The 18945-nt window shown below is 32.1% G+C and overlaps 1 protein-coding gene across 1 annotated transcript in view; it reads right to left on the bottom strand.

Moving 5' to 3' along the window:
- Positions 1-18945, bottom strand: part of LOC145262188 (uncharacterized) — a 160362-nt gene that overhangs the window by 90652 nt on the left and 50765 nt on the right. The window contains exons 8-11 of the mRNA XM_080119808.1: positions 17752-17850; positions 16595-16696; positions 12236-12337; positions 8857-8955 (exon numbers count right to left, since the gene is read on the bottom strand). Coding sequence (XP_079975934.1) covers positions 8857-8955; positions 12236-12337; positions 16595-16696; positions 17752-17850 — 402 coding nt within the window. The remainder of the gene's footprint in view (positions 1-8856; positions 8956-12235; positions 12338-16594; positions 16697-17751; positions 17851-18945) is intronic.

Below are 18945 nucleotides of genomic sequence, written 5' to 3' on the forward strand. Positions count from 1 at the left end.
GTTTACAAAGCCATGGAAAACCTCACTAGTATAACCAGTATTTAAAAATTCAGGTTATCGATCATCTCCCTCTCAGTACAGGCTAATAAGTCTTTTGTGCATCATGAGCAAGTTGGTGGAATTTGTGTTAAATAGAGAAGTAATCAACCACCTCAGCAAAATAAACCTCCTCAATGAATGTAATATGGTTTCCGTTCTGCTGGATCTACACACAGTGTGCTAACAGTTATATCTCATAAGATTAGCAAATCTCTCGACAGAGGACTCCTTTCTAGGGCAATTGTTCTTGACATATCTAAGATCTTTGATAGAGTATGCCATAAAGGTCTACGCCATAAAATCTCCAGCTACGATATAGCTGGAAATGTCTTCTTAATTATTAAATAATTTCTCTCTGATAGGTTCATAAGAGTAGTGATTGATGGGCAGAAATCAGAAGTTCAAAGTGTTAATGCCAGAGTCCCTCAAAGGTCCATCCTGGGCCCAACTCTCTTCCTGATCTATATTAATGATATTCCAAGTCACACCCTTAGATCATTCGTAGACATTTTTGCTGACGACACTACCATCTATGGCAGCACATCAAAGGCCATAAATGACCACGTTCTTTTCCTTCTTATCTTGAGCACGTAATGCAATGGGGAAAGAGGTGGTTGATTTATTTTAATGCGTCTAAAACCAAGCTTCTATCTTTACATCATCAATGCTCTGATCCCCGTCTCGCATCAATTGAAATGAATGGCTCTCGTCTTAGGGAGGTTCCATGTGTTGAAAAACTTATGGGTATGACTTTTACTCCTGATCTGAAATGGAACACATACATGGTGGGATCATTCTACCGCTCCAGTAGATATCTCATTGCTGATGCAATTCTCTACTTATATAAGAGCCAAGTACGTCCAAGAATGGAGTACTGCTGCTATATCTGGGAAGGAGCTGCTCGAAAGTTCTTATCCTGCCTTGACAAAGTTCAAAATAGACTTTATAGTCTAGTGAGAGATGCTCTTTTCTCTTCCCTGCTACCTCTTTCCTACAGAAAAGACGATGAGAGCCTGTCTCTGCTTTATCGTTATTTTTATGGTAAATGTTCCAGGCCACATTTTTATTTGCAATTGAGTTAGGCAAATCACAGGTAATTTTTAAAAAATTGTAACCATTTAAAACTTTTTTCTTTTTTCCTTAAGAAATGTATTTACAATAAAATGTCATTGTGTTTTGTTATGCAATTTTATAAAAAATAAATCTACGTGGCATTAGTGGAGGTCGTAACTTTAATAGAGCAAGTATGTTAACAGATATAGTTCAGTAGATATAAAGTCTTGAAATTTGTTAAAAACTTCTGGAACACTATATATTTTTTTTAAAGATGTGACCTTCGAGATGCCAATTGGTTTTCTTTAGCTTAATCAATATCAATATAATTATCCTAAATTTAAATAAGGCGTAACTTATCGATTAAGATTGACTGATTGATTGATTGATTGATCGATTGAGTGACTGAGTGAGTGATACTCTACACTATTATTACTGGTTGTGTAATTCAGAAACGTTCACTTGTTACTTTTTTTTGAAAGGAAACCTAATCATTTTCGAGTTATGTTTCAAAATGTTCTCCTCGTCTTGGTTTTTGTGACGGTCACACTTATTCGGATGTTGGATCTTTCCACCTTCTACGAGGTGCCTTCAATTAGTTTCAAAACTTTTTTTTCTTATTCGCTCTCCGGTATCAATGCACTTGTTATATTGATTGCAATCAGATGAAACTTTAGTATCCTTCGAAGTAATCCTCTCCGGTTGCAATGCACTTGTTGTACAGTTCCAACAACTTCTGGAAAGCCCCATGAAAGTCCTCTTGTGTGAGCGTCTCGATGATACAATTGGTCTAATAGAGTTTTAATATTGGTTTTTAATTATTCAAGAATCATCATCTAGAATTTCGCTTTCTCTCCGCCCTACGCAATTAACTTCGTTAAAAATATATTTATGTGGTAGTTATATATATATATATATATATATATATATATATATATATATATATATATATATATATATAGTCACCCACATATAGTACAGTTTCGCTGTTTCACAGTTCATCTGTACGGCTACCTCAAGCCAGGATTGAAATCCAACAGTCAAGGCTCCTAACCACTACGCTATCAGTGGCTGCTGTGTGAGTCATGAGTTTAACGATGTTTTGACATCGTCTGAAATACCTATGCTCGATTTGTTTTACACAAAGAGCATCGCTTATACGCTAATGGTAATTCGTGTATATATATATATATATATATATATATATATATATATATATATATATATATATATACTAGCTGTACCCGGCCACGCGTTGCTGTGGCTCAGCTTTTTTTAAATGGAATACATTCCTCATAAAAATTGCATTTTGTATTGTTTACTTATTTTATTATTTTTGAATTTTTTTTATCAATAAAAGTTGGATTTCTTTCCCAAGAAAATGTGAATTTTTACCATAAATTGTTAGGTGAAAGTTTTTTTTGTCAGGAAAACTTGCAATTTTTTTTAAAAAAGAAAGTTGGCAGTAAACATTTCTTTTTGAAAACAGAATTTTTATTATAAAAAGAAAAGATGAATGTTTTATATGAACACTGTAAATAGTTAGGTGAAAGTAGAGAAAAGTTAGATTTTTTTTCAAGAGAATGTACAAATTTATTTTTTCAATAGAAAATAAACGGAAAAAATAACATGAGCTTTACTTAAAAAAAACAAACGAAAAACGTGTTTAAAAAAAAAGAAAAAGGTTTTACACTTTGGACTTTACAGGTACATTTCCAAAAAACTATTCTTTTTTTGTTTTAAATTGGAATATTTTCTTTATTGATCTTTTATTTTCAATTTGTGATATGTAAAACTTTGACACATAAATTAATTATTAAAATTTTAATACACATTTCAAAATGGGGGTGTGAATTTGAAAAAAAAAGTTTGTCTAAAATATTATATTTGGTTTATTGGAAAGAGCATAAAATTTCATATTGACCCAGAAAATATCGTAAATATTGAACCAATAGAAAAATTTTGATAGATTTTTAAAATTAAAAAATTGAAAAATATTTAACTCGTAAAATTCTATTGATTTTATTACGTCAAAAAATGGCTGCACGAAGGCACGCCGGCATTTTGTAAACACTGTTTTTTTTTTAAATAAAAAATAACATTTCTATTATTTTTAAACAACTTTAATAGTTTATTTTGAAAGTATATTCCATATAGAAAATAAACAACTCACTTTAAAATGAGAAACTACGATTTTTTTATGTTATATTCGCAGTTTTCTGTTAGGGGTGTCAAAAATTCCTCCAAATTTCTGGTACATCTTGAGGTTCTATTCTTTTTTTCTTTCTTTTTTTTCAATATTTTAAGCAGATTTGTCACTCAGCTAGCAGATATGGTTCTTCTACACTTTATTGCCGAAATTGGAGACGCCATTTTTTTCACGCACTTGCTATCCAAATCTAGGGGAGACATCTGGCCGAACGATAGCGTCCGGAAAGGGAAAGAATAAATTTACCAAAATTTACATTTATTACTTCCGGAAACGATAAATTAAACTAAATAACTTTACCAAAATTAACATTTATTACTCCCTTAAACTAAAATTATCATTTGTTACTTCCAGAAACTTGGTAAACCGATATTACTGGAGATAATGAATCTTGATAATTCAAAAACATATTTAAAATTATTTATTTGTTCGAAAAAAAAAAAAAACACAAAAAAACACACAAACGAAAAAATAAACAAAAAAACAAAAACAAAAAAAAAACTAATAAATGTTTTGGTTTTGGTTTTGGTTTGGTTTTGAAATGGCGCTCGCCCAGGTTAAACTATTATGAATATGTCATTTCAATTTTCTGTTTTTAATAATAAAAAAAATTGTTGCATGAAAAACTTTCCCGTTCTCATCAATTAAATCGAAACATTTCCAATTAAACAATTACAGATACATGTTCTCTTTCACTTTCTTTATTTACTTTTAAAGCAACATTGGACTTTTATGAAATAGTTTTTTTGTTTTGTTTAGTTTTTGTCGAACGAATAAATAATTTTAAACATTTTTTTAATTGTCAACATTCATTTTCTCCAGTAATATCGGTTTACCAAGTTTCTGGAAGTAATAAATGATAATTTTAGTTTAATTTAACGTTTCCGGAAGTAATAAATGTTAATTTTGGTAAATTTATTCTTTCCCTTTCCGGAAGTAATCGCTCGGCCATATAATGATGTCTCCCCTAGATTTGGATAGCAAGTGCGTGAAAAAAAATGGCGTCTCCAATTTCGGCAATAAAGTGTAGAAGCACTCCAGATTTTTATGGGCCGCTATTTTTGCCATAAATTGTTAGGTGAAAGTTTTTTTTTCAGGAAAACTTGCACTTTTTTAAAAAGAAAGTTGATAGTAAACGTTTCTCTTTGAAAACAGAATTTGGTACTCCTTGGGCGTTGAGTTCCATGGCGACCAGCATAAAAAAACACGCATCGTTCCCTTTCTGACGCAAGCGCACGAAACACTTTTTTATTTACTGACGTTGTCGTAGTAACTAAACGATTATTTGTCACATTATTGATTTTGAAAAAAGTTTTACTCTTTATGAATATTAAAAGAAAAATTACTAAACATTTATTAATAATGCCTCACTTTTACAGACATTTGTTTTTTAATTTCTTTTTAAATGACGACTTTTATCGACTTTTTTAATAGCATTTGCGGATGGGTATGCTGACATTTGTTTTTTTTTTTAATTTCTTTTTAAATTACTTTTTATCGACTTTTATTATAATACATTTGCGGATGGGTAAAAAACGAAAAAGATAACTAAGCCATTTACTGAAAATTTCTCGGTATCTTGACTTTGATAACATTTATTTGTTAAAAATATTTGTAAAAGTGAGAATTATTCGGTCACCACGATGGCCGGTCGAACCCTAAACTAATTGGAATCCGGTGTGTGTGTGGGAGGGGGGCAAATTCTGCATGAGTACCATTCTTTTTAATTTTATCTTTTGTTCAATTTTTATGTGGGCTTTTAGCGATTGCAAACTAACAAATTTAACCAAAATTCAAAAAATTCAACAATTAAATAATTTTGCTCAGCTTCTAATACAGATCCTAGTAAATCAATCCCTCTTATTAGAACACTCAAGGGAAGGGCGGAACCAAATTATTGCCAGTATGTTAGGGAGAGGTTCTATTTTTTTTTCTTTACAATATTTTAAGAAGATTTGACACTCAGTTACCAGATTTTTATGGGTTGCTCGTTAACTTATGATAAAACTTGCGAAGTACGTGTTGGATTGTTGTAAAAATGAGATGGAAATTTAAATTTCGCTCCGTTTAAATCTTTTTTTTTAATTGTGCTTCTCCCAAACAAATATAATCAAGAGAATTACATTCAACAATTGTACTTTATATATATAAACACGAAATATTAAAAATATATATATATATATATTAACGAAAGAGAAATAATTCCATTTTTAAACGAAAAAAGTCAATTTGGTATATAAAAGTTCCGTTTAGTGATGTCACGTGATGGCACGCGGTATGAAATAATTGTCCCCAAATAAAAAATGGCCCATCCGTACAAAGAAAACCACCTATTTATTATAGAAAAATTAAGTATAATGTTATAATTAAAAAGAGATATATAGAAACACGCATGAGTACAGTAAACATATTATACCAAAATGTGTAAGCCATCCGTCCAGTGGTTATTTAGACTATTGATTACGAACGAACCAAGAGTTATATATATATATATATATATATATATATATATATATATATATATATATATATATATATATATATATATATATATATATATATATATATATATATATATATATATATATATATATATATATATATATATATATATATATATATATATATATATATATATATATATATATATATATATATATATATATCGGACGATATCAAAACATCGTTAAACTCACTACTCGTTCAAGCAGCCGCCAATAGCGTAATGGTTAGAAGCCTTGACTGCCGTATGAACGGTCGGGTTTCAATCCTGGCTTGAGGTAGTTGCCTGTCTAGCCGCACTGATGAGCTGCGAAACAGTACTGTATGTGGATGACTATATATATATATATATATATATATATCAGGGTCCATGTACCGGCGTTGCCCGGGAAAATTAAAAAATTCTAACTAAAAAAAATGTTAAGCATTCTTTTTAATGAATATATGCTTTAAATTAATTCATGTGTTTACAACACCAAAAAATGTAATTCACGAGGTGCATTTAATAAGTGTCCAGACTTTATTTTGTGTGTACACTTTTATTAATAGTACACACATGGAACTCTACTCCCATTTTAAGTAATCTCCTCCGGCTGCAATGCACTTGTTGTACCGTTCCAACAACCTCTGGAAAGCCCCATGGAAGTCCTCTTGTGTGAGCGTGTCAATGACCCTAGTCACAGCTTCTTTCATCTCCTCAATTGCCTCATAACGACAACCTCTAAGGTTTTCCTTGAGCTTAGAGAATAACCAAAATTCACAAGAAACAAAGTCTGGACTAGAGAGGGTGAGGAACGGTCTTCATGCCCATCTTAGTCAAATAGTCTGAATCAACTCTGGTGTTATGACTTCCTTACTCCTCTCATACCCCTCATCATACCTGCCTTGCTTGAATCTCTTAAGCCAGTCAAAAACTGATGCTCGATTCATACAAGGAAGTTCAAATGCAGTCTTAAGCCTTCGATGCATTTCTGTTGCATTTTTTCTAAGTTTAAAACAGAATTTTATTGCATAATATCCTCATGTCCAGATTGCATTTTTGAAATTCACCAGCTGTGACAATCAGGCTTTAGTAGGGTGTATTCCAATTTCTGCTGTAGCTGTTCATTTGAACTTGAAATCATAAAAAATTGGTCAGATATCTATATAAAATGTATAGCGATACCATACTGAATTTTCAAGAATCTACGACAATTTTAAATGCTTGTAGAAAAAATCTGGAAACTTATTGAAGACCCATTTTATTAATATAAAACCTTAGCATAGACCTACTCGACATATAGCATAATAGAAAAAGGCGTTGGTTAATTCTAGAATCAGCTTCAATCTCTGGTTTCTCTTTGGAAAACATTCTCTGTAAGAACTCTTATTGAAGACCCATTTTATTAATATAAAACCTTAGCATAGACCTACTCGACATATAGCATAATAGAAAAAGGCGTTGGTTAATTCTAGAATCAGCTTCAATCTCTGGTTTCTCTTTGGAAAACATTCTCTGTAAGAACCCTTCTTCTTACCACAACTGTAAAGAGATTTTCTTTCTTCCCTCGCATGCCCAACATCAAATGAAAGTTTCATAAACAGATATTTATTTCCAAGAATTATCAACTGTGGAACACATTCGCACAAGACTACTTCTCCACAAACTACGGCATGATCATTTTCAAATTCACTGTTGCTACTTGTAATAAACCGTTATCATCAGTAATTGAACTTTGTTCATTAACGCCATTATTTTCAATCCACTCATAATATTTGTTAATTAAACATTGTTATAATAATTGTAATTTGGTTCCTCCTGGTAATACATTCACGGCAAGAACTTGTCTTCCTACCCCCTCTAATTTTCTTTTTCCTCCTCTGGTTTATTTGAAGAATAGGATTTTTCTGTACCTGGATACACACAGATGATTTGCTCACCTGTATATGAATAGAAACCTCTATTTTGACACACGTGGATTAACTCAAACTTTTCCATCATTTCTATTTAACAGAAACTGGCAATGTAAGAACTCGCTTTCCTACCACAACGTTAGAATGCCATTTCTTCCTTTGTGAATCTAACATCACTTCATCACAAAAAAAGATGTTAGCAGTTTTTCCACTGTATCGTTATTTTCATGAAAGGTGCTCGACTGAGCTCCAATTTCCGGATCCTCTGTATAAGACATTAACAGAAAGAACTTGTCCCTTCCACCATACTTGCAAATAAATGTCCTCTCTTCCTTAGTATGCCTCACGTCAAACGGAATTTTCATGAACAGAGTTTATTTCTAAGAACTTTCCATCCCTGGAACACATTGTAACGAGACCGCTTCTCTGCAAACTAAAACATGATCATTTTCAATCCTCTCATGATCTTCTTCAGCATTCAACTAAAATCTATTCATTTCATCATCTCTCATCCGCGATTTGGATAAAGTGTTAAGTAATAATCAAAAAGGGGTTAGTTCGAACTTCCGTACAGATTGCCGAGTTCATCAAGGCGCACCTGAAAAAGATCGAATGTTACATCGGCCGAAACGTTGTTGGAATAACAATAAAAATGAAAATAACAGTCCGAATAATCCAAATAATCGAAGGTACAAATCTTTATGTAAAAATAAATCCCGAAAGACAAGGTTGATACTTAAATCTGTTTCGATATAACGATCTCGTTTCATCTGAACATGTTCTTAAAATACGAGGGACGTTCCAAAAATAATACCTTGTTTTTTTTTATTCCGCCCGAACGGATCAGAAGAGATTGCAAATCACATTGTTATGATGCTGAACTTATGCATTCGCAATCTGAAAGTTTCATCTCTTTGCTGCAAATATTCACGATGTGAGGCTCTAAAAAGCATCTCCTGTCATAGACATACTTCAGAATCAGAGACTTCCTGATATTTGCATAATTGTTCTGAAGAAGGACCTTTTAGATTTTTATTAACGAGTTCTTCTCAAAATATTTCTTGACTTGAAACATTGTAAAGATATAGCATCTATCAAAATGACACAAAGTGTGAAATATATAAATATCGTCTCAGAAATAATTAGTATATATTACTTACATTGGATTGTTGCATAGGGTCGCAGTCCTCTTCTAGAAGAGTTGCTACTAAATCTGTATTGCCGCTGCGAGCTGCAAGGTGAAGAACAGTCTCTCCGTTCTGTTTCAAAATGAAAAGAAAAAGAAAATTGATAATTTAAATTAAAGAAAAATTAAAATAGTAAAGAAAAGGAAGGCACTCTTTATACATCTTGACACAAAAACCTTGTTCAAGACCGACGTAAATATAACAGGCCGTGTCACTAAAAGTCATATGACCTGCCAACGTCACAGATGAAGTCCTACGGTTACAGACCTACGGTACTTATTATTACGAAGGATCGTTATTTTCTGTTTCAATTCTCCAACAAATTTATCAAGGGATTCATAAAACTTATCCACTTGTATTCTATTTTCCAAAAGATTATTTTACATTTCGACAAGTTCAATTAAAATTGAGTATTGTGGCTATTCCGGAGATAATTTTTATCCAGCTTGGTTTGGCCAGTACGTTTGTCAGCTTTGGTATTAATAATGAAATGCATCAGTAGGTCAACGATATAGACAAGAAATTCTCTGCGTGGTGATTTCAGCAAACATTTTTTTTCGGGAATCCCCACTGTTTAATCATACTCTTATACCCCTTTAAATATTTATTCTGATGAGTTAAGGGCATAAAAGATTCACTGATTGATATAATAATTAAGTGATTGATTTTGCGCTACGAAACAGATACTGTCAAGTATTGTATAAGTCAACTGAATTAAATGGAATAAATTATAAGATGGTCAACATCATGAATTTTGGGAGATAACTTTTTGTCATTTATTCTCTATATTGCTCTGTAATTACATTGAGCTTCTTAAATAAGGATTGATATATATTATAAGAAAATATATTTCTGTAGAAATATATATAAATATATATATATCTGTAGAAATATATATATATATATATTTCTGTAGAAATATATATATCTATATATATTTCTGTAGAAATATATATATCTATATATATCTGTAGAAATATATATATATATTTCTGTAGAAATATATATATATATTTCTGTATATATATATATATATATATATATATATATATATATATATATATATATATTTCTGTAGATATATATATCATTCAACCACGGCAGTGGTTATCATTCAACCACGGCAGTGGTTGAATATATGCTTAAGTCCGAAATTGAATGAATCGAGACACATTCAAACCCACACCACTAATTCCGTTCGCAACCAAATTTCAAACAGGTTATATAGTTGGATAGAACACCTCATTAGCTACATTTTGAAAAAAAGATTTCGAAAATTGGTTCAGTAGAAAAAAAGTTACAACAAAATATGTAGATTCACAAACAGGAGAGTAAGTACATAAGTGACAAACGCTTTTTTTTATTTTGCGTAACATTTTTTATATATAAATATTTTTTACTGCTATCTTGCCAATATGACATGTTAGCGTAACGGTTAGAGTACCGGGGGTTGGTGGAAAGATTTTAGGTTCAATCCCGTGTATCGTTTTTTTATAATTAAAAAAACGAACTTTTTTTTTAATAACTAATTTTTTTTTTAACTCTCCTTATGATTTTATAGCAAAAAATGGTGAATTTATGGATTAAAAATATTAGTGAATTCTATGATATACATCTTCTTTGAATGAACTCAAACTTTTCGTTATCATAGTTGATGAAAAATGTAGTCCCATTTTGGCAATGCGTCTGACCAATGATGCTTTGGAACCCGCGACCAGCACTGCGATGTCATCAGCAGCAGCATGGGCATAAATATTCCTATTTTTAAACTCCTTTAAAAGAGGATTCAGCATACAGTTCCATAGTAAATGTGATAAAATCCCACTTTGGGGGTTTCATTTAACTACTTCCCTTTTAACAGTTGCCCTCAGTAGTTCTACTTGAACTGTTCTGTGCCTCACCATATACTCAATCCATCGGATGAGTACTGGTGGCACATTGAGTTCTCGTAGCGACTTGAACATACTACTGAAGTGTATGTTGTCAAAAGCTCCAACGATATCTAAAAAGACACCGAGTGCCATCTTCTTTTTTGTTAGTTTACGCTCTATACAGATCACGAATTCATGAACCGCAGTCTCGGTAGAGACCCTGGCTCGGAACTACTGTGATTGAATGATAAATATTGCATAAATGTGTGTTTTAGAGCTAATTTTTTTTACAATCATTAATAAATATTATAAATTTATATATTAATACAATAGCAATGCCTGGAAAAATCATGGATTATATGGAAAAATGCGCGTATAAAAAGTAATATTCTTAAGATTTTATTAAACCTGGAAAAGTAAAAGACAAGAAATTCAACCTGGAAAAGTAAAGAACAAGATATTCTAGTAAAGTAAAAAATAAGAATTTTTTAGACTTAACATATTGCAGCTAAAAATAAAATTTGAATATTGATAAATATTTTATTTATTATTTGCATATGTTGTTATCTATTGTTGAGTTAGAAAGAATTAAATGATCCTAATTATAATATAATAAAATGATTAATTTTTATGTAAATTATAAAATTATTAATTCCATCTACTAACTAACTAACTAATGAATTAATTTTATTCAAACAATTTTCACTACCTAAATATATGCAAATAATAGGGGGGAAATAAGTTCAACCCAGCGACTGACACCATTTCTAACTCAACAATAAACAACAACATATGCAAATAATAAATAAAATATTTATCAATATTCAAATTTTATTTTTAGCTGCAATATGTTAAGTCTAAAAAATTCTTATTTTTTACTTTACTAGAATATCTTGTTCTTTACTTTTCCAGGTTGAATTTCTTGTCTTTTACTTTTCCAGGTTTAATAAAATCTTAAGAATATTACTTTTTATGCGCGCATTTTTCCATATATATATACATATTTCTGTAGAAATATATATATATATATATATATATATTTCTGTAGATATATATACATATTTCTGTAGAAATATATATATATATATATATATATTTCTGTAGATATATATATATATATATTTCTGTAGATATATATACATGTTTCTGTAGAAATATATATATATATATATATTTCTGTAGATATATATATATATTTCTGTAGAAAAAAATATATATTTCTGTAGAAATATATATATATTTCTGTAGAAATATATATATATATATATATATATATATATATACATATATACATATATATATATATATATATATATATATATATATATATATATATATATATATATATAAATGCATATCAAAAGCGGACTAACTATATATCGCCATGCAGATAAAGCTAATAAGTTGGAACTAAATTTATTATAAAATCGCTTTTGGTTTTTTTTCTCATAAAAAGATAGAATTAAAAGTTGTTCTTATACCGCCAATTGAACATTGGAGTTCGCTCCACTTTTTAATAACATTTCTGCACAGGTTCCGCCATCTTTAACTGTAGCAGCTAAATGAAGAGGCATTTCTTGCATCTGGAAGAAAACCAAAGAAAAATAATAATGAATTATTATAAATACATTTTAGTTTACGAAGCTAAGACGATAATACAAGCTGATAGAAATTATGAAATTCTGTTCCATATCACCTGCGTTCAAGTTTTTATTTTCTTTGATCTTTTGGATGACGAATATTTCGACCTACGCTCCTTATCACAGCACTTATAGACTATGATTAACTCTAAAAGGTATTTTTGAAGGCTTACAATGCAGGAATGCACAGTCGTTATGAGCAGATACTCAAATAAAAATAATAATTCTATAATTTTTTTTATATTATTTTTTATTCATATTTATTTATTTATCTACCTAAATTTTTTTTTTCAACTGTGGACCGTACTTATTTTTCCACTGATGATGGGTTATTACCCGAAAGGACCTTTGGAATAAATATCATCCACAGTTGCAAAAGAAAAGAATTCAGATAGATAAATAAGTAAATATAAATAAATAAAGAAAATAATATTAAAAAAATTATTGAATTATTTCTTATTCATTTATTTATTTGTTAATCTGCTCATAACGACTGTACATTCCTGCATTGTAAGCCTTCAAAAATACCTTGGATCTTTAACAATGCTTCAGGAAAACCACACCATACTTCTATGATGAACTCTGTTTTAAAACACACCGTCGTTCGAATAAGTCGAAAGCAACGTCACGCGAGAAAGGTCAAGATTCTAATCAGTTTAACCGATAAACGACTGCCAGTTTGTCCTTAAGCCATTTAATTTGACTCCAATGAATGATAGTAACAAGCAGATATCGTGTAGTCAGTATTCTTACACTGAACCACGATAATGAATCGATTATTATTAATATTATTATATGGCCTTGGGGATAAGGCGTATACACGGGGGTAAAACACAAATAATCCCGGTCGTAGTTGGTACACTAGGAGTAGTATCAAATCGTCTGGAAGGACAGTTGAAAAAATTATAAATCCCCGATGTTTTAGGCGGCTTTCAGACCTCTGATATTGTAGGTACAACCAACATCCTTAGGAAAACCCTTGATCTTTGAAGCTCCTGGTTTGAAGCCGGGATTGAGGGAAATCTTCTGGAAATTAATCCAATCCCTTTCCAGAGAGACGTTGATAAACGAAATCAGAATTATTATTATTATTATTATTATTATTATTATTATTATTATTATTATTCACTAGGAAATTTCACGCAGGCCATCATCAAAGAATGCTCTCTGAAAACAGCCTACAGTGTTCCCTGGAGTTTGAGTGACAACAAGTCTCCCCAGATTTCCAGTACTCTCCATCTCTTTCGACAACCTTTGCAAATTAATTTGCGTTATCGCAAGTCATCTGCTATTGATTTCCCATTGGTAGTGACCATTGATCTTCATTGGGATATGAGTGGCAAAACGCCCCCCAGTCCTCCTCGCGCTCATCCAGCCGAGGTCTGGTTAGTGCTTTCTCTCCTCGGTTTTTCCATCCTCCTTGACCCGTTTTATCTGGTGCAGCAGCAGTTTATGATGGCGAGAAAGAAAAAATAAAAAGGGGAGTACTAACTTACAATTATGTAATTATCCAGTTCTCAAGTGATGTTTCTTTGGTAAAGTAATTTTTGTATGCCAGTCTAGCGCCCGCGGACCATTAGTCTCCACACTCAAGGATTTTCCTTAATACTTCATCCGTTTTCATTAATGTTATCCGTTCTCAGCAATCTCTCTAATTTCAATCTCGCCAATTCTTTTTTCAAAGGTTTCCATTATTGTTCCTAGTGCTCCTACCATTATTGGTGTTATATTTACTTTCTTCATTTTCCATATCCCTATGAGCTCCTTGACCCGTTTCACGTATCTGCTCTGCTTCTCTGTTTCCTTGATCTTCACTCTGTAGCTGCTGGGACGACAAAACCTACAATCTGGCAGGACTTTTCCTTCTTGTTAACTATTATGACATCCGGTCTTCTTGCTGGATGGGGTTGTCTGTTTGTATATCCATGTCTCATACAATTTTGTTACTTTCGTTTTCAAGTACTGTTGCCGGTTTGTACTTGTACCATTTGTCAGGTTTTTCAAGATGTAGTTGTCTGCACAATTCCCAGTGTACTGATTTTCCCACTCGATCGTGTCTATTCTTATATTCTTTATGGGCTAGTTTGCTGCATTCGTTTATGTTGTTTATTGTTTCCTCATTTCGTCCACAGAGTCTGCATTCACTGTTTTCTCGTGTCTTGTCGATTCTTGCTTTGATGTTATTTTTTCTGATAGCATTATCTTGTGCAGCTGTTATGAGGAATTCAGTTTCTCTGTTTGGGTTTCCTTTTTGTAGCCATGTCGAAGTGTTTTCATTAGTCTCATCTTTTGTCGTCCCTATGAATCGTCCGTGTAGCGGTTTCTTTTCCTATTATTATTATTATTATTATTATTATTATTATTATTATTATTATTATTATTATTATTATTCACTAGTAAGTTTTTACACAGGCTATCGTCAAAAATTTCTTTTTGAGAACAACTGTAGTGTTCTCAAGGGTATGAGTGACTACACGTCTCCTTAAATTTCACCTCTTTCGGTAACCTTTGCAAATGAATTATCGTTATCACAACAGCCGTTTCTTATTGATTTCTCGCTGGCAACGATCATTGGTCTTGACTGGATTTTGGGTGACAATAAGCCTCTGTAAGATTCCAGTTCTCTTCGCATTCATCCAGTGGAGGTCTGGTAAGTGCTTTCTCCCCTCGATCTTTCAATCCTCCTTGACCATTCACGATTAATTGGTGTGGTAGCAAGACTACATTTGGGGGGGGGGCTAACTTTTAATTATATGGTTTTAGTTTCCTTAATTCCATGTGGTATTCCTCTATCTTTTTATTTTACTTCTGTTGCAGTTTATATGTGGCCAATTATCGTTTGTAGCTCATGTGTATTAGTCTCTGCATTCAAGTTTTTTTAAATATTTCAGCCATTTTATTACTGCTATCCGTTTATATCTTCTTAGCCACCCCCTTGATATAAACCTCTTCCATTCTTTTTTGAGAATATTCCCAGTGCTCTTATTATTATTGGTTTTATTTTTACTTTCTTCATGTTCCCTTTCAACTCTCTGGACACTTCCGTATATTTAATACTCTCTGGCCACTCCATGATGATGATGATCATCATCATCATTATCATCACCATCATTTCTTTTTTATAGACAAAGCTTGTTTTCACACACGTACAGTATCTAATCTGATAAGATAAATAGAGACTTAGAACTCGGATAAGTGAACTTTTTTCAGGTGTGTCACCGCTTATCAAGGCCCGAAGGCCACACGAGGTTAAGGGTTAATGAGTGTTAGGAGGTCGACGAGACAACATCGTAACAATGGGTAGTGTTAAAACTTGCGTAGAATTTGATTATTTAAGAAGACGCCTGAACAAGAACTTGTTTACATTGGACTTGAAAAAAAAAACGGTTGTAGTTAGCTGGAAAGCAGCCAGCGGTATAGAGTTCCAAGCACGAGTTTGTGGCGCGTATATCACGTGACCGAATTGAAAATACTACAAAACTTTTGACTCACCCTTCGGCATTCAGCAGCCAGGGTCAAATTGTGACATGTTTTGTTTTAGAATGCTATGCACCCCAGGCATTACCCGCTTCTTTCAGAGACAGCGAAGAGGTTATTATCTTTTTCTTCCACCTTTTTAAGTATCTTTTACCGACGGAACAGATCGCTCCTTTTATCGATGGAACAGATCAGTCCTTTTTCATGGGAGTAAGGAGGGGTTGTTTCAATTTGTAACGTAGTAAACACAATTACACATTGGCACCTGCCCGTTGTATGCAGTTTATGTCAGAAAGGAGACCAAGACAAACTCTAACTACTATTTGCTGTTTTTATTCACTTACTCAGAGAGCGGGGCAAAGTTGGATACAAAATCGGTTTTTAATGTAAGAAAAATCCAGCTCTCCAAAATAGGATGCTTCGGATTAGGACAAAAAATAAAAATTACTTCTATGTAGAAGGACTTCTTCTCCACCGACCGAGGACAGAATAGATAAAGTGTAGCATTAGAACAGATACTGCACTTTGTTCCTAGCTAAAACTGTTACCGTTGATGTCTCTTTCAACTTATCTCTGTGTCCCTCTTTATCTCTGTCGTGTTCTCGTCGTATGCTTATTTCTCTTTCTCTCACCTTCTTTGTCTCTTCCATCCGCCCCCCCTCTCTGTGTGGAGAGGTACGTATTTGTGATTTCTACCATTTAAACCATAGTATTATTCCTTACCTTGCCTGCTCTTACATCCACCCTGGCTCCAAACCCCAACAAGGTTTGTACTACTTGTGGCCTGGAATGTTTCACTGCCAAATGCAGGGCAGTATAACCATCCTGTAAAAAAAGAGAAAAGGATAACATTAATAATAATATAAACAAACAAAGAGGAGGAAAAGATAGTCGTTGCTGATGGAAATAACTTGCTTATTACTGGAACTTTGTTACGTAGTATACTTCTATCATGTGACACTGTATTTAATGCAGCAAGGCGTTTTTCCACTAGATCGTTATCACGTAAACTTTCCTATAACAACAATGTTTACGATGTTGAACTCGAGAACAATGTGCTTGTCGTCGGAATTTCGGTATGTGGTATAATTTTCTCTAACAACACAATATTCAAATCAATGCCTAAAAATATGGCGTAACGAAATGAGTCCCGACTTGAAGTGAGCAGAAAACGGTGTTAGGCTAAAATAGGTTCCAGATAAAAATACTTTCTGTTACTTCCGGTGTTGGTTAAAAACAAAAGTTTACAATGCAATACAAAAACGTATTTAAACAGTTCCTCTGATTTTTTTTTGGATTTTGGAAGAATTAGTATTTTAAATATTTTTTTGTACAGTAATAATAATTCATTTTCAGTATAAAATTATTTCATGAAATTGATTTACATGAAAAATGTATATATAATCAAATTGAGTTCATTTCATGAATATAGGATTAATATTAATTTTTTGACCATTTTTTTTTACAAAATCATTACGCACTGAGTTGATTTGGTATTATCTCGAAAATATGAAACACCTTTTTAATAATAAAAATATTTAATGAAATTGTTAATTATATTTCCGAATTAAAATAACTTTCATTAAAAATTTTCATAATTAGAAGAAAAATATTTAAAAAAATATAAAAGAAAAATATATTTAGAATAATATTTTTTGAATAAAAAAAAATTGTACAAACTACTCGTATACTTATTTTCAATAACATAACTTTTATTTTTTAACCAGAACCTATTGTAAGAGGAAGTATTTTATACGCGGAACGTATTCTGGCCTAACACCGTTTTCTGCTGACTTATTATTATCGTTATTATTTATGCCAACGCTTAATTCATGTTTTTTTTTTTAAATGTACATGTGTTACTATTATTAATGTTTTACCTTTGTCTCGGTGTCAACAGAAGCTCCTTTCTGTATTAAGGATTTCACCATCGATACGTTTCCGTTTATAGATGCCATGTGCAGGGCTACCGCGCCGGACTGAAATTTAAGAATAAACCAATCTGTTTACAAGACAGTACAAATATAACAATGATAAGTAGTAATGAAATTACATTTTAGATAAAGGTAATCATTAAATTAAGAAATTAGAACGGAAACATATATCGATTGATTATATATATTCAATAAAAAAGTAAAAAAACACTACCTACGTCCACGCACAAACATTAATACGCAAATATAGACCCGAAAAGATTTTCTGTTCTCTGCAGCTTCTATCTCGTAAAAGAGACGTTGCCAGTCTCTCTTTACTCTACCTTTAGTTTCATAGCAGGTACTCCACTGAACTTCACTATATAGTTTCCCCCGGTAAGTCTTTCGTAGCAAACACCTGACTAGCTGCGACAACTATCATCAATTTCCCTTACTCTTTAGCTGTGCCTAAATCTAAGCGAAAATTCTATGAGCAGAGTTTTTTTTCTAGAGTTGCTCGCCTGTAGAACTCAATACCGCAGATCTGCTTCCCGGTAGACTATGACATGGACGTTTTCAAGTCCAACATGAACGGGGTTTTGGAGAACTGTCCTCTAAAATAAATTATTATTAAATTTTCATCACTGTACACATTAACCCTTATCCTTGAGTGGCCTCCAGGTCTTGATGAGCGGTGACTATATGATGTACAAAAAAGTTCTATATAACATCACAAGAAAAATTTGTGAAAACAATCTTATGTCTTTGTTATTTACTTCTATATGCTAAAAGCCTTCATTTGCGTTCCAGTTATCAACATGTCACTTGCTATTTTAAAGAACCAGTTCTTCATGTTTTTTTTACAAAGAAGTCACCACTTATCAAGGCCTGAAAGACACTTAAGGATAAGAGTAATGTGTGTAAGGTGGTCAGTGAGACAATAGTAGAAATTGGGTAGACTACTAAACAAGAATTTGCTTACATTGGACTTGAATACGACCATGTTGTAGTCAGTTCACAGTAGTCAGGCACAGACAGAGAGTGGCGGAAATTGTTGGCAGTAATTGTAGTTAGGCGAGTGTTTGTTGTGAATGTTTTGTAAGGCAAGTTCATAAATTGAAGCTCAGTCGAGCGCCTATCATAAAAGTAAAGATAGAGCAG

This window comes from Euprymna scolopes, chromosome 3 (assembly GCF_053919585.1).
Source record: "Euprymna scolopes isolate OS-2025 chromosome 3, ASM5391958v1, whole genome shotgun sequence".
Lineage (NCBI taxonomy): Eukaryota > Metazoa > Mollusca > Cephalopoda > Sepiida > Sepiolidae > Euprymna > Euprymna scolopes.